General features: G+C 40.8%; 2 protein-coding genes across 2 annotated transcripts in view; both read right to left on the bottom strand.

Annotated features, from left to right (window-relative positions):
* The window catches only part of NIP7 (nucleolar pre-rRNA processing protein NIP7), a 106,171-nt gene that overhangs the window by 17,922 nt on the left and 71,547 nt on the right, over positions 1-16,702 (bottom strand). The gene's annotated exons all lie outside the window — the stretch shown is intronic.
* Positions 1-16,702, bottom strand: part of CYB5B (cytochrome b5 type B) — a 39,941-nt gene that overhangs the window by 17,922 nt on the left and 5,317 nt on the right. Inside the window, exons 2-3 of the mRNA XM_082607007.1 lie at positions 6,514-6,642; positions 5,943-5,972 (exon numbers count right to left, since the gene is read on the bottom strand). Of these exons, the coding sequence (XP_082463133.1) occupies positions 5,943-5,972; positions 6,514-6,642 (159 nt within the window). The remainder of the gene's footprint in view (positions 1-5,942; positions 5,973-6,513; positions 6,643-16,702) is intronic.

The following is a 16,702-nucleotide window of genomic DNA, read 5'->3' on the forward strand; positions in this document are numbered from 1 at the left end:
TTTCCATTTGCATGGAATATCTTTTTCCATCCCCTTACTTTCAGTCTGTATGTGTCTCTAGGTCTGAAGTGGGTCTCTTGTAGACAGCATATAGATGGGTCTTGTTTTTGTATCCATTCAGCCACTCTGTGCCTTTTGGTGGGAGCATTTAGTCCATTTACATTTAAGGTAATTATCGATATGTATGTTCCTATTCCCATTTTCTTAATTGTTTTGGGTTCATTATTGTAGGTCTTTTACTTCTGTTGTGTTTCTTGCCTAGAGAAGTTCCTTTAGCATTTGTTGTAAAGCTGGTTTGGTGGTGCTGAACTCTCTCAGCTTTTGCTTGTCTGTAAACGTTTTAATTTCTCCATCAAATCTGAATGAGATCCTTGCTGGGTAGAGTAATCTTGGTTGCAGGTTTTTCTCCTTCATCACTTTAATTATGTCCTGCCACTCCCTTCTGGCTTGTAGAGTTTCTGCTGAGAGATCAGCTGTTATCCTGATGGGGATTCCCTTGTGTGTTATTTGTTGTTTTTGCCTTGCTGCTTTTAATATGATTTCTTTGTGTTTAATTTTTGACAGTTTGATTAATATGTGTCTTGGCGTATTTCTCCTTGGATTTATTCTGTATGGGACTCTCTGTGCCTCCTGGACTTGATTAACTATTTCCTTTCCCATATTAGGGAAGTTTTCAACTATAATCTCTTCAAATATTTTCTCAGTCCCTTTCTTTTTCTCTTCTTCTTCTGGAACCCCTATAATTCGAATGTTGGTGCGTTTAATGTTGTCCCAGAGGTCTCTGAGACTGTCCTCTGTTCTTTTCATTCTTTTTTCTTTATTTTGCTCTGCAGCAGTTATTTCCACTATTTTATCTTCCACCTCACTTATCCGTTCTTCTGCCTCAGTTATTCTGCTATTGATCCCATCTAGAGTATTTTTTATTTCATTTATTGTGTTTTTAATCGATGCTTGATTCATCTTTAGTTCTTCTAGGTCCTTGTTAACTGTTTCTTGCATTTTGTCTATTCTATTTCCAAGATTTTGGATCTGGGAAATAGAATCTTGGATCATCTTTACCATCATTATTCTGAATTCTTTTTCAGGTAGACTGCCTATTACCTCTTCATTTGTTAGGTCTGGTGGGTTTTTATCTTGCTCTTTCTCCTGCTGTGTGTTTTTCTGTCTTCTCATTTTGCTTATGTTACTGTGTTTGGGGTCTCCTTTTTGCAGGCTGCAGGTTCGTAGTTCCCGTTGTTTTTGGTGTCTGTCCCCAGTGGCTAAGGTTGGTTTAGTGGGTTGTGTAGGCTTCCTGGTGGAGGGGACTAGTGCCTGTGTTCTGGTGGATGAGGCTGGATCTTGTCTTTCTGGTGGGCAGGTCCACGTCTGGTGGTGTGTTTTGGGGTGTCTGTGGACTTTTTATGATTTTAGGCCACCTCTCTGCTAATGGGTGGCGTTGTGTTCCTGTCTTGCTAGTTGTTTGGCTTAGGGTGTCCAGCACTGTAGCCTGCTGGTCGTTGAGTGAAGCTGGGTGCTGGTGTTGAGATGGAGATCTCTGGAAGATTTTCGCCGTTTGATATTATGTGGAGCTGGGAGGTCTCTTGTGGACCAGTGTCCTGAAGTTGGCTCTCCCACCTCAGAGGCACAGCACTGACTCCTGGCTCCTCAATTTGGGATGATGTGTTGTCTATTCATGTATTCCACAGATGCAGGGTACATCAAGTTGATTGTGGAGCTTTAATCCGCTGCTTCTGAGGCTGCTGGGAGAGGTTTCCCTTTCTCTTCTTTGTTCTCACAGCTCCTGGGTCTCAGCTTTGGATTTGGCCCCGCCTCTGCGTGTAGGTCGCCAGAGGGCGTCTGTTCTTCGCTCAGATAGGACAGGGTTAAAGGAGCAGCCTCTTCGGGGACTCTGGCTCACTCAGGCCGGGAGGGAGGGAGGGGCACGGAGTGCGGGGCGAGCCTGCAGCGGCAGAGGTCGGCGTGACGTTGCACCAGCCCGAGGCGCACCGTGCGTTCTCCCAGGGAAGCCGCCCCTGGATCCCGGGACCCCGGCAGTGGCGGGCTGCACAGGCTCCCGGAAGGGCGGTGTGGGCAGTGACCTGCGCTCGCACACAGGCTTCTTGGCGGCGGCAGCAGCAGCCCCAGCGTCCCACGCCTGTCACTGGGTTCCGCGCTTTCAGTCGCGACTCGCGCCCGTCCGTGGAGCCCCTTTAAGCAGCGCTCTTAATCCCCTCTCCTCGCGCACCAGGAAACCAAGAGGGAAGAAAAAGTCTCTTGCCTCTTCGGCAGCTCCAGAGTTTTCCCGGACTCCCTCCCGGCTAGCTGTGGCACATTAGCCCCCTTCAGGCTGAGTTCTCGCCGCCAGCCCCAGTCCTCTCCCTGCGCTCCGACCGAAGCCCGAGCCTCAGCTTCCAGCGCTGCGCGCCCCGGCAGGAGAGCAGACAAGCCTCTCGGGCTGGTGAGTGCCGCTCGGCACCGATCCTCTGTGTGGGGATCTCTCCGCTTTGCCCTACCCAGGTATGTGGGGAGTTTCTTGCCTTTTGGGAGGTCTGGGGTCTTCTGCCAGCGTTCAGTAGGTGTTCTGTAGGAGTTGTTCCACGTGTAGCTGTATTTCTGGTGTATCCGTGGGGAGGAAGGTGTTCTCCGCGTCTTCGGCAGTCATTTTTATAGTACACTTTTTTGTACTATTTGAAATTTTAACCATGTACAACACAAACTACCCATTCAAAAAAGTTAAACGGAAAAATGGTCAGGTTATTGGGTCTATGCACCGTAATGAGATTTGACTAGTGAAGCAGTTGAACTGTCACCTAGATAATATCTGTTGAATAAATGAATGAAATGGTGCCATTTTTTTTTAGTCAGGTTAGCATTTGTATGTTCCTTATCTCCTGAACTGAAGGTAGACTGAGTGCTAAAAATGTTAACCAAGAAGTAAACCCACAATCCAAAGAGAGACCTCATGGACCACAAATGTGTCTAGGTTACTTTAGCACAGTAGGCAGGCAGGCAAACTGGCACAGAAAACACTGTTTCTAAGGTGAGTTTTCATAACTCAAAGCAGACCAGAAAAGTGTTAACTTAAGTATGAATGGAAGATTGATGGCTCTCAGCATGGGGATTAATCCAGCCAGGAAGAGATTTAGAGACAAAAAGGTTTTTTAATTCTAGTTAGTTATCTTTGACTGAAGCAGGTAAGAAAAACATCTGTTGCCAGATCTGTAGTTTTTAAGCTTTTAAGTTTTAGTATTGTGACAAACATTTCAGGGTCTTGAACCTCAGGCATTATCAGTCTAACAAGGAAACAATGGTGACCATCAATTATTTATTTACTCATGTCATAGCAAAAGCAGTATGAAAGGTAGTTTCCAAAATACTGGGGAAAAGTTTCTGATTTACACTCTAGAATAGCATGTTTTGGGTGCTTTTTTTAAAAAAGTTTTTTTGAGGGGGTAGAGAGGTAGTTTCAGGCAGGGAAGAGACATGGAGCTTGGAGCTGTGGAGGGAGGAGAGAAGCAGAAAAATAAAGGAAGAATGAAAATGAAAACTCTGTCGCATAAGGCAGACACCTCTTAATTAGGCATTAAAAAAAAATCACTTCCTCACAAGAGGTTCTGCAACCTTAACCAAAAGAAAGGAAAGTATTAATGAAATGAACTTTACATTTACTTCTTCATGGTGAATGTAAAAAAAATTGAGGGCTTCCCTGGTGGCGCAGTGGTTGAGAGTCTGCCTACCGATGCAGGGGACGCGGGTTCGTACCCCGGTCCGGGAGGAGCCCACATGCCGCGGAGCGGCTGGGCCCGTGAACCATGGCTGCTGAGCCTTGCGTGTCTGGAGCCTGTGCTCCGCAATGGGAGAGGCCACAACAGTGAGAGGCCCACGTACAGAAAAAAAAAAAAAAAAAAAAAATTGAGAAAAGAGACACCTGCAGCCTAGGCACAGAAGTGCCTCTTTAAAACCCATGTAAGAAATAAATGTGAAGGATCAAGAATTTCTTCCTGGAACCAAAATCAGGCTGGACTATAGCTCTATGACAACCTATGTAGGTGGTCTTAGATCTGCCTGAAGTACAGCAGTGTGACTGGAAACACTCAATAATCAGACTCTCTATTTAATGGAGACTATCCTTTGGGTATAGCAGACATGATAAAAACAGCCTTGAAAACACTGCCTTTAATCACTCTTTAAGCCAGGCTGGGGCCAAACTACATTTGGAGACTTCTGAATTTTTACAGAATTTCACCAAATCTCACCAGCTAAAAGGGTTTCTTTTTCTTTATTTCTTACAAAAAGTCCAAGGCTCAACAGTTTTAATTTATCTGAGACATCTCTAGTTAATTCTTTGGCCTATATATAGAAGGCAGACAGTGCTTTCCACAGAAGAGAACTAAAGTTCCCCGTTTTCAAATGAAAAGATGGGCATGTCATTCAGCACAGTCTGGTGCCTGGCTATCTGGGTTACTTTAAGTGCAAATTCCCACCTCCAGAGATCATGAATCAGTAGTAGTAATGGCAGCCCAGGAAATATACATTTCAGAAAACATGCCAAGAGATTACAATACAGGTGGTACAAGGAATAGCATTTGAGAAACACTGCTCTCCATTCCTAAGAATGGTCCTAACTACATACTATACTACCAAGGAAGAAAAACGGCAACAAGAAGCAATTTGTAGACTTCTAGACATTATAACTCCCCCATAATTTTATTTGTCTTAAACATAATGGGTGTTCTCACAGTGCTGTGCAGAAGTGGCTTATGCCTCCTGGATACAAGGTGCATCTCTTGTACAAATGGGAACATCCCTTGAATCAAACGTTGACCTCTGAGAGCAATGCTTTCTGGACATGTTCAATATACCAAACAAGCCATGCTTAGCTCGAATTTTACCTTAATTACACAAGTGAAGATTCAAGAATGGATAGTACATGTGTTAGGAGGGGAGGACAAACAAACCAACAGTGCTCACAAAGCATTTAAAGAACTATTTCATGCCCCCTTCATAAACAATTCAACAGTTCAGAGTAGCAGAGTGCAGCAGGATGGAAGCGTTAATTTACACAAGCACTCTGGATGGCAGAGCAACAGGCGGCAGATACCATCAAGCAATCTCTTGAATTGAAAGAATTCTTGTGTATAGGCCAACTTTAATTGCTGTGTCACATGAGTTCAGTAACACCAGCTCAATGAGGAAAGGGAAGCAAGAAGCTAGAAGGAGGAAGAGAGGAGGGAGCATTGCCTCCATGATGTTCTGGGTGACAACTAACTGCTGTCCCTTTAAATTAGAGGGTAGGGGAAGAGTCAAGGAAAATAGCGAGAAAAAAGTGGGGGAATAAGGGAGATGAACCATCCAGCTGGTGGGAAGCAAAAAGGCTTTCATATTTTCTTCCTGGTACATTATGCAGTACACATTAAGGTTTTCAAATATTTAATCTTTTGTTTTTGCGGTATCACTGTGTGAATGGGAAGGGTGTGTAGGCCTATTTGAGCCTACACCATAGGGGAATAGGGACAGAAAGGCCTTTTCCAGTCAATTACTCAATTGTTCCAGTCTACAACTCATTCTAAGACTTGCAAGAGTAAATCGACCTTCCAATTCTTTTTCCAACACAGAAGCAATTATTAGCATCTATACTATTAAATGTAAGAATAAGAAATACTTTTCTACAACTGAACCTATAAACTAATTTCTTTCAAAGCAATACGGGGCATGGCTTTAGAGTTTCAATTTTTAAAAAAACGAATAGAAGCATGAATAAAATGTTCCTACTGTTCAAGACTCAGCTATTCTTTTTTCCTGAGATGGTACTGAGTCCAAATTCCTGAAAAACAGGATTTTTGTTTGGGGGAAAAGTAAACACTTCTCTTGTTACAATACATTAAAAAAAAAAAAGCAACTTTATGTGAGTAAATAGAAATATAAACACTTGAAAGACACAAGAGAAATAGAGGACTTCTTACCTTGCCATCACTTCCAGGTTTAAGGTCATTCTGTTTAAAGAGCAAAACAAATAATACTTTAAGACACATCTAAACGAACTCTCATTACCTGCTTATTTCTAACTTTGGAACATCAGACTACATTCTGGTAGTAGTAATTCCCTGGGAGATGCCAGGGTCTACAGAAGGGTACTGCCCACTCCCCCACCCCTGCATCCCTGACTCTGAGCATTATCAGGGTCCCTTGTTAGAATGATATGGTTTTAAAAGCCCATAGTTACCACTTTTAGCAATGAATTTGCAAGGCCAAACTACTATTTTAGGTAGAGATATTAACTGCATTACAAAAAAAATCAATCAAAAATAACCCCACCTCCAAAATCAGTTCCTTTTCATAGACACTACATGTGTTGATTTACAGACAAGAAGCTCTATCTTAGCACAGTAAGGCTAGATGATTTTGGAGAAAATTTAGCCTGATGGCTGGGTTGAACGAATTTCCATTTTAGTAATTCATTCCCTCATCATGATCTGTGGCTGTTGGATAGCTTCCTCTCTCTCCAAGCACTCCTAGAGCTCAGCTTATTCTTACCGGATGCACATCACCAATATAGTACTGTTTGAGCATTTCTCTGGCATCAGAGGAGTGGCCTACATCTTCAAAACTTTCAGTTGCATCTCCACCAGCTTGCTCCAGCAGAACCTCTTCTCCGCCAGGATGCTACAAGGAAAAGATATTTACTGAAGAGAGAGCTGTCTGAAAAGCTAACTAATGTAAGCTACTTCCCCCTCCCCCTCCTCTTTTCCCTTTTCTCCCTTTAATGGCAGCAATGGGACGAATCAGCACTGCATACCCCATGACAGGATGCAATGGGGAGAACACAACGTAACTCCTGTGTCTTTTGGCCAAAAATGTATAATGTGGGTTTAACTGTGAGGAAACCTAGGACAATCACAAATTGAGAGATATTCTACAAAACGACCAGCTATGACCTCCAAAAATATCAAGGTTAGGAAAGCCAAAGAAAGAATATTATTCTATTCCTGCAACTTTTCTGTAAGTTTGAAATGGTTTCAAACTTTAGAGCTAAATAAATAAATAATACCAAAATAACTGCCTCTATACCTAGAAAGTAGATTCTATCTATAACTTACATGCTATATACCTTGGATAAGTTATTAAGAAATTGAGATGTCTTTGTTTCCTTATTTGTAAGATGGAGACAATATGAGTACCTATCTTAACTACTATTGTGAGTATTATATGAGATAAGGATAGGAAATACTCTGTACTCAACAAGAGAAAGGTATAGTTAGTATAATGTGCTATCATCGATCATTTTAAAAAGCAGATACACATATGCATGCATATGCATAAAATCTCTCCAGAAACATTTAAGGGAACCTGGTGGCTGGGAGACAAGTGCAAGGAAGACTTTTCACTGTACACCCTTCCGAAATTGGTTTCCCAAGTACAGTATTACCTACTCAGAAAATAATTTTTAAAAAATTGCATTTAGCACAGTCCCTGACTTAAACACTCAATAAACATTTACTTACAACTAACAAATTTAGAATTTACACTATTAGACATATCTAGATTTATATTTTTGGAATATCAAGTAATGTTTTTCAGTAGTTACTTTTTATAACGACCTTTTAAGCAGGAATAATATTATCATCCCTATTTTAAAGATGAATTCAACGGAAGCACAAAAACTCTAAGTGTAACCTCCCAGTCAGTCACTTGCCTCTGAGCTCTGTGAGGATAAGGAAACTTCTATTTTTGTCTCCTAAAAGGTCTCCACTCAGTGATGGGTCTCCCACACCAGCATTAAGCATGCTGTTTTGAAGCAAGAGTTAGACAGCTGCCACTCATCTGTTGTTACATCTGAACCCTTTCAGCCCTGGTAAGCTATTATTTTTGGAATTGCATCCCAACTTGCTCTATGTATCTGAATTATGGAAGATATTTTTTCCTTATGGCACATCCCAACTATTATGCTGCCTTTCAGAGTAAAAGGATAACAAAATGTCTTAGTGGTTTGAGTATTCCAGAGAATGGTTGAGTTTATGACTCCCTACATAGCTCTTTCTACAACTACAAAGAATTTTCATTTTCACCAATCTCTCATAAACAAATAAATAAGCAACGCTTTTATCCTTTTTTTTCCTACTGTATGGGGAAAAAAAAGAATAAGGGGGGCTTCCCTGGTGGTGCAGTGGTTGAGAGTCTGCCTGCCGATGCAGGGGACACGGGTTTGTGCCCCAGTCTGGAAGGATCCCACATGCCGCGGAGCGGCTGGGCCCGTGAGCCATGGCTGCTGAGCCTGCACGTCCAGAGCCTGTGCTCCACAAGGGGAGAGCCCACAACAGTGAGAGGTCCGCGTACCGCAAAAAAAAAAAAAAAAAAGAATAAGGAATCAACTATAGCTTTATAACAGAAATAAGTACAGTTAGTTAACATTTTGGTGCATAAAACTATTTTTCCTGTCCATTCAACCATTTCAATTATTATGCTTCAATTTTTATTGAGTACTTACAATTTAATGTACTAGGCAATGATGAAAGGTTTTGTGTCTTCATAAAAATGAGTTCATATGGTATACACTGTTTTATAGCCTGCTTTTTATTTTTCACAGAAGCCAAGGAGGGTCAGAGTGGTCAAAAAAAAGGGTTTAGTAAAATAACTCTCACTCCAAAATGTGGTCTTAATACAGATGGTTTAGAGCAAGCAAAAATATTTCAGGGAACCCTTCATTACTGTTTTAGAACTCTATAAACTTCAGACATTATTTAAAATCAAATAGCAGCCCAGCCTGAGGCAATGCACTAGGCCTGAGGCCACAGCAGAGCCCAGGCCAGCCCTGAGCCAAGATAATGCCCAGGCTGCAGGACAGGAGAAGTCCCTGTGGAGAATCCCAAGAGAAGCCCCAGTGCCCCAGGGAGGAGAAGCCCCGTGACCCTGGTCGGACTGGCTCTCAGTGGGCTGCTCAACTCCAACATGAGCCTCTGGGTGGTCCAGCACATCTTTATCATCACCTGGGGGTGTGATCCACCACTAGGTGTCTATCTTACTGCAGAGTGACAAGAAGCTCAACCAGGAGCAAATATCTGAAATTAGTTAAGTCCTAATTCAAAGCACAGTCCTCAGGGAAAATGGAAATTATATTCCCAAACAGTCCTTGACATAAAAATATTACTTTGACAACCCAGAGGACGGAGTTTTCAAAAAAAAAAAAAGGGAAAATAATACCACCTTCTCCTACAACTGATCCCACGATGCTCACAGACGTGATGAAAGAGAATGTCACAAATGTCCTTGCTGTGATTCTTATTGGTGGATGGATCAACATGACATTCTTAGGCTTTATCACAAAGTGCTACTTCCAATGACCCTATGTAAGCTTACACTACAGAAAGGAATCGAACTACCCATTATTAATAGCTGCATCCTGGTACTTCTGTTGTGTATTTGGGCTTCAGAGCATTCACTCTCCAAATGTGGGCCAAGATAATGCCAATGACCAAACAGGAATGATGGAGACACAGATGACTGGAGCAGCCATGGCCATGCCCACCACAGATATGAAGAAAGCTTTCAAGACAAAGAGAAAAGTTTTGGAGCTAACAGATCACCAGAGGGCACCAGGTGATGTCAAAGAGGAGCACATGGCTAAACGCCTCCACTTGGAAGGCATATTCAGAAATGAATTACAGACCTCTTTTTTTTTTTTTTTTTTTGCTGTATGCGGGCCTCTCACTGTTGTGGCCTCTCCCATTGCGGAGCACAGGCTCTGCAGGCTCAGCGGCCATGGCTCACGGGCCCAGCCACTCTGCGGCACGTGGGATCTTCCCGGACCAGGGCACGAACACGCGCCCCCTGCATCGGCAGGCAGACTCTCAACCACTGCGCCACCAGGGAAGCCCTACAGACCTCTTTTTGAAGGCCAACCAGGGATTAGCTGTTGGGAACTTGGAGTAGTCCTTAACCTTTTAACTTTTGTTTGCACTGGAGACTCACAGAATAAAAAGGAAAATGCATGAACTGGTGGGCATGTAACAAGGATCATTCTTGTCTGACCCAGGTTCTTTTTTATGTTTGAAACTAGAAGAAACGAGGCCTGTGTGCTGGGTGACTTATAAGGAAAGAGCTATTTTTTAAATGTTTTAAAATTTCCTTCTGGTGCCTGTAGAAATGAAGGGCAGAGAAGGGGGGAAACTCAAGCTAGGATAATATATAAAAACTTAGCAAAAATTCAATCTTTGGAAGAAACATTGCCAATTATAACTAATTATCATGTGCAATCAGCCTGACTTCTAGACCACAGTAAACTCCCGTTTTCTTGGGATCCGAATACCCTGTATTTTTATATTTAATTTATGTGCTAGTATTTTTATAACTTCCTTTTAAAAACTAATAATTTTAATTACTGAAAATTTAGAAACTATGTATGAGCAAAACAAGTCTCTGTATTGTTCATTTTGAGCCTACAGAATGACATGAAGAGCAAATGTGTCAAAACTTTATTCAAATAAACTCTTTTTCAGAGTGAATACTCAGGACTAGGACAGACTTAGCAAACCTTCTATAACTCTTAATACTGTCCAGGGAAAGCTGATGACCCTGATATACTGCTGGATTCTCAAGTGCCTTCAGGATGACCAAAGATAGGTTAAATATGGGAGATTCTTGATCTGGATCTCAGAATATATCAAATCCACTGCGGGGGGGGAATCAATGGTTCTGTACTGTACGTAACCACTCAGTTGAACTAAAGACCCAGTTATTCTGGATATGAGAGTTTACATATTATTATAAGAAGGAAGATAGGGCAATTGCTGGCAGATACAAAGATAACAGTTGCCCAGGGATAATTCTGTCTGAATTAAATGTCCTAGGGAAGTGGCAGTGTGCCATTCTATACCAACAGTTAAATGTAATTTGCATGTTGAGTACTGTAATCAAGAATGAATGATTCTTGACTCAACAAATTAAACCATCTTGTTTTCTCTTTAAGATCAGTTTTATGGAAGTAAAACTGGGGAAATCAGAATAATATCTGTGGATTGTATCAATATCAATATCTTGAGTTGTTTTGCACAACTACAGTTGTGCAAAATTTTACCAGTATGGGGAAATGGGTAAAAAGTACAAAGGATCTCTCTATTATTTCTTTTATAACTGCATATGAATCTCGTTATCTCAATAAAAATTTCACTCTAAAAAAATAAAATCAATTCCCTAAGTATACACTAGAGAAATGTGTATACATATATGAACTTATACACACACACAAATGATCATAGGATCATTATTCACTATGACCCTAAACCTGAAACAACCCAATATCCATAAGGAGAATATGAATAAACTGAGGTATAATCATACAATAGAATCCTAATCAGCTATGAAAAAGAATGAGGCGCTGCAATATGCACAAAAGAATATACTGAACCAAAGATGCCAGACACAAAACAATATATACTGTGACACTCATTTGTAAAAAGTTCAAAAATAGGCAAAACGAGGGATTTCCCTGGCGGTCCAGTGGTTAAGACTCCGAGCTCCCAATGCAGCGGGCACAGGTTCAATCCCTGGTTGGAACTAAGATCCCGCATGCCACACGGTGCTGCCAAAAAAAAAAAAAAAAGAAAGAAAAGAAAAGGGCAAAATGAATCTATAGAGTTAAAGTCAAGAGAGCCAGTACCTCTGGGAATGAGGAAGGAGGCAGTGATTGGGAGGGTCTACAAGGGGAGGTTCCAGGATGTTATAATGTCCTAGATGGTGGTTATCCAAATGTGGTCACTTACTAGAGTGACACCATATGGCTAAATCTTAGGAATATATAAATAGTGGGAAAGTAAGTTCCAAAATACCACAGACACAACTGCCTTTGCGTATACTCTATGTATAGTCAAACGATCTTTGACAAGGGTGCCAGGACCACTCAACAGGGAAAGGACAGTCTCTTCAACAAATAGTACTGGGAAAACTGACTATTCACATGCGAAAGAGTGAAGATGGACCCTTACCTTACATCGTATACAAAAATGAATTCTTAATGGATTAAAGATCTAAACTTAAGACCCAAAACTATAAAATTAGGGGAAAAGCTTTTATGACATTGGACTTAGTGATACTTTCTTGGATATGACATCAAAGGCAAAGGCAACAAAAGCAAAAGTTGACAAATGGGATTACATCAAACTTAAAAAGTTTTATACATCAAAGGACACAATCAACAGAGTGAAAAGACAACCAACAGAACAAAAGATATGTAAATCATAAGGGGTTAATATCCAGAGTATATAAAGAACTCCTAAAATTCAACAACAAATCAAATAACCTGATAATACAATGGGCAGAAGAGTTGAATAGACATGTCTCTGAAGATGACACACAAATGACCAACAAGCATATGAAGAGATGCTCAACATCAGTAGTCACTGGGGAAATGCAAATCAAAACCACAATGAAGTACCACCTCCCACCCATTAGGATGTCTATTATCAAAAAAACAGAAAATAACAAGTGTTGATTTGGACGTAAGAAATTATAACCCTGGGAATGTAAAACAGTGCAACGACCAGCACCACCTGTTTCAGAACTTTTTGTCTTGTAAAAATAAAACTCTGTGGGGACTTCCTGGCAGTCCAGTGACTAAGACTCCTTGCTCCCAGGACTTCCCTGGTGGCGCAGTGATTAAGAATCTGCCTGCTGGTGCAGGGGACACAGGTTCAATCCCTGGTCTGGGAAGATCCCACGTGCCGCAGAGCAACTAGGCCCGTGCACCACAACTACTGAGCCTGCATGCTGCAACCACTAAAGCCCACATGCCTAGAGCCCATGTTCTGCAACAAGAGAAGCCACTGCAATAAAAAGCCCATGCACCGCAACAAAGAGTAGCCCCTGCTTGCCACAACTAGAGAAAGCCCGCACACAGCAGCGGAGACCCAACACAGCCCCCCAAAATTAATTAATTAATTAATTTTTTAAAAGCCTCTGTGCTCCCAACGCAGGGGGCATGGGTTCGATCCCTGGTCGGGGAACTAAGATCCCGCAAACCACAGGGCATGGCCAAAACAAAACAACTCTATGCCCATTAAAAGCTTTTTTTAAATTTAATATCTCTTTCATCTAATGTTAGTATAGCCACCTCTACTCTTATTTTGTTACTATTTGCATGGAATATGATTCCATTCTTTCACTTTCAACCTATTAGTGTCTCTGAATCTAAAGTGAGTCTCCTACAGATGGCATATAGTTAGACCATGGATTTTTATCCATTCTGCCAATCTCTGTCTTTTGACTGGAGAGTTTAATCCATTTACATTTAAAGTAACTGCTGATATGGAAGGACTTACTCCATCAAAATGTCAGAGGACATTATCAAGAAAGTGAAAAGACAACCTACTGAATGGGAGAAAATATTTGCAAGTCACATGTCTAATCAAGGATTAATATCCATAATATATAAAGAAATCTAACTTAACAACAAAAAGGCAAATAATCCAATTTAAAAATGGGCAAAAAACTTGAATAGTCATTTCTCCCAAGAAGATACAGAGAACGAATAAGCACATGAAAGGATGCTTAACATCATTAGTCATTAAGGAAATGCAAATTGAACCACAAAAAGATACCACTTTACACCTGCTAGGATGGCTACGACTGAAAAAAAGAAAAATTACAAGTGGTCCATGGAAAAGTTAGAAACCTCATCCATTGCTGGTGGGAATGTAAAATGGCACAACTGCTGTGGAAAACAGTTTGGAGTGTCTTCAAAAAGCTAATTATAGGGCTTCCCTGGTGGCACAGTGGTTAAGAATCCGCCTGCCAGTGCAGGGGACACAGGTTCGAGCCCTGGTCCGGGAGGATCCCACATGCCACGGAGCAACTAAGCCCGTGCGCCACAGCTGCTGAGCCTGCGCTCTAGAGCCCGCGAGCCACAACTAGAGAAAGCCCGTGCGCAGCAACAGGCCCAACGCAGCCAAAAATAAATAAATAAATAAATAAATAAATAAATAAATAAATAAATAAGCTAATTATAATATAATTACCATACGACCCAGCAATTCCACTGCTAGGTATATATCCAAATGAACTGAAAATAAAGACTCAAACAGACACTTGTATGCCAATGTTCACTGTAGCACTGTTCACAATAGCCAACAGGTGGAGACAACCCAGGTGTCCACTGAAGAATGGATGAACAGACAAACAAAACGTGGTATACACGTATCATGGAATACTATTCAGCCTTAAAAAGGAGTGAAATTCTGATACATGCTACAACATAGATGAACCCTGAAGACATTATTCTAAGTGAAATAAGTCAGATACAAAAATGACAAATACTGTATGATTCCATCTACACGTGGTATCTAGAACAGTAAAATTCACAGAGACATAAGGTAGAACAGTGATTACCAGTGGCTGGGAGGAGGTGGCAATGGGAAGTTATTGTTTAATGGGTACAGTTTCAATTTGGGATGATGAAAAATTTCTGGAAACAGGTGATGGTGATAGACACACAACAGTGTGAATGTACTTAATGCCATTGAACTGTACACTTAAAAATGGTTAAAATAGTAAATTTTATGTTATGTATATTTTACCATAATAAAAATAAAAATTTAAAAACCTAAACATGCTAAATAAAAGAAGCCAGATACAAAAGGACAAATATTGTATGATTCTACTTATATCAGGTAGCTAGAATAGGCAAATTCATAGAGACACAAAGTAAATTAGAGGTTGTATCAGGGGCTTGGGAAGAGTGACGAGAGGGTAGTTATTGCCTAATGGTTACAGAGTTTCTGTTTGGGGTAATGAAAAAGTTTTAGAAATAGATAGTGATGTTGGTTGCACAAACTGTGAATGCGATTAATGCCACCTAATAGTACAGTTAAACATGGTTAAAATGGCAAATTTTTATGTTATATATATTTTACCACGCACACACACAAAGCTAGGTTTACATACCTATAATTAACGTAAGCCCAAAAGTTTACTTTTGTCTGAATCACAGCAAAACAAAACAAATAAGACCAAGGAGTCCGGAGGTTATCCTCAGCCACCTAGATTGGTTGGTTACCAGTGCTATTCAAATCTATTGGACAATCATTAGTTTCTCCCTGTTTTTATTAAGTAAACCTAATACAAGGCAGTACACATTTCCCATTTTTTCTAGGATCTGCTTTGCTTTTAAATCTCATATGAATTTGCAAAAACGATTCTTTTGAACTGGATAGCCTTTGTGTTTTAAGACTAATGGATCTTGTCTCAGCTTTTAATGCATAAGCAATTACATAACACTACAAATATTTCAAATAAACTATATGGCAACCAAGATCATAAACTTTCAAACAATGCCTGTGATCGATTCATTTCTATCTCAGACCAGCAATAATCAAGTGAAATACTTTACAGATACAAAGGAAACATTGTAATGTCCCCTTGGGAAGGGTTTTAGTCAGTCAATTGTCCACGGAATATGTGGTAGGGAGCAGGGGAAGCCTTTTGGCTTTTCCTTAAGTTCATTTACTAAGTATTACTGAAAGGAGGACAGAAACTTTATGTTTTAATATAGAAAAGAAGGAGGACAAATTGCTAACCCAAACAGATTAGCAGAATACCTCATCAAAATAAGATATGGATGTTAAAGTTTTGGAGAGGACAAAAACTACTTCCTAAAAAACAGTCTGACAACACAGAAAAAGATAATAGACCTGGGTGATGAACAGCAGGAAATGGTGCAGGTCCATAGGTATTTGCATTTGGATTAGAAAGAACCTAGTAAGGCAGGGTGTCACCTAGGAGAGGTTAACTTGATGGCTGCCAGAAATGGTGTAACCTTGGCAGTCACAATTGCTCACGGTCAATTTCAGGTCTGCAGATGCGAACATAACTTATTCCCACCAGATTACATACCCTTATCCCCACTATACTAGGTACCACCGCTACAGATGCTCACAATTCCTTAGGCATCTTCATGGCACTATCACAATTGCAATTATTTATTTAATGTCTTTCTTCCTCCACTAGACTATAAGCTCCCTAAGAACAGGGACCATGGTTGTCTTATTCATGGCTGTATTCCTGAACATAGCATAGAACCTGGAACATAGTGAGATCTAGGGGGCGCTCACTCTGCCCTCCTTCCCTCTTACCTGCCCTCTCTCCCTCTCTGGCATGTATGCTGCACGAATAAATAAACCAAAGTCGATTTGTGATCAGGGCAGCTCACCTAGACAGTGCTGGAGTTTAAATTTTGCCTCATCTTCTTTCTAGCCTTCCCTAGGACCAACCACTGGAGACCGTTCAAGGAAAGAAAGCATACTTTCTACACATTTGGTAATTCCACAAGCTAGATAACGATCAAATTGCACTTTCTTTTGGCCAGCCTTGGAGAAATCCAGTAAGAATTGTTATTAGTCAGACACTGAAGCTTTCAATGGGTACCCTAGGGTGGCACCAAACAGAGCGTGCATTCTCCATCTTTCCAAAGGCAAGACCACTCTACCTTGCAAGACAATTGCTTGTACACAGATCTCATCTTCCCAGCAAGTCCAAAGCATCTAATTCACCTTTAAATCTTCAGAGCACACGCTAGTTAGTAAGCACTCAAAAGATGCTACAGGAAACAATATAATTTTTTATTATTAATAAAAATAACCACTAACACTTACTGAGCTCTTTATGCCAGGTACCATGATAAGTCTTTATATGAATTACCTAAATCAAGTGTCTCAACAACAACCCTGTGGAGTAGGTA

This window comes from Mesoplodon mirus (genome assembly GCF_964341445.2).
Source record: "Mesoplodon mirus genome assembly, chromosome: 19".
Classification (NCBI taxonomy): Eukaryota; Metazoa; Chordata; class Mammalia; order Artiodactyla; family Ziphiidae; genus Mesoplodon; species Mesoplodon mirus.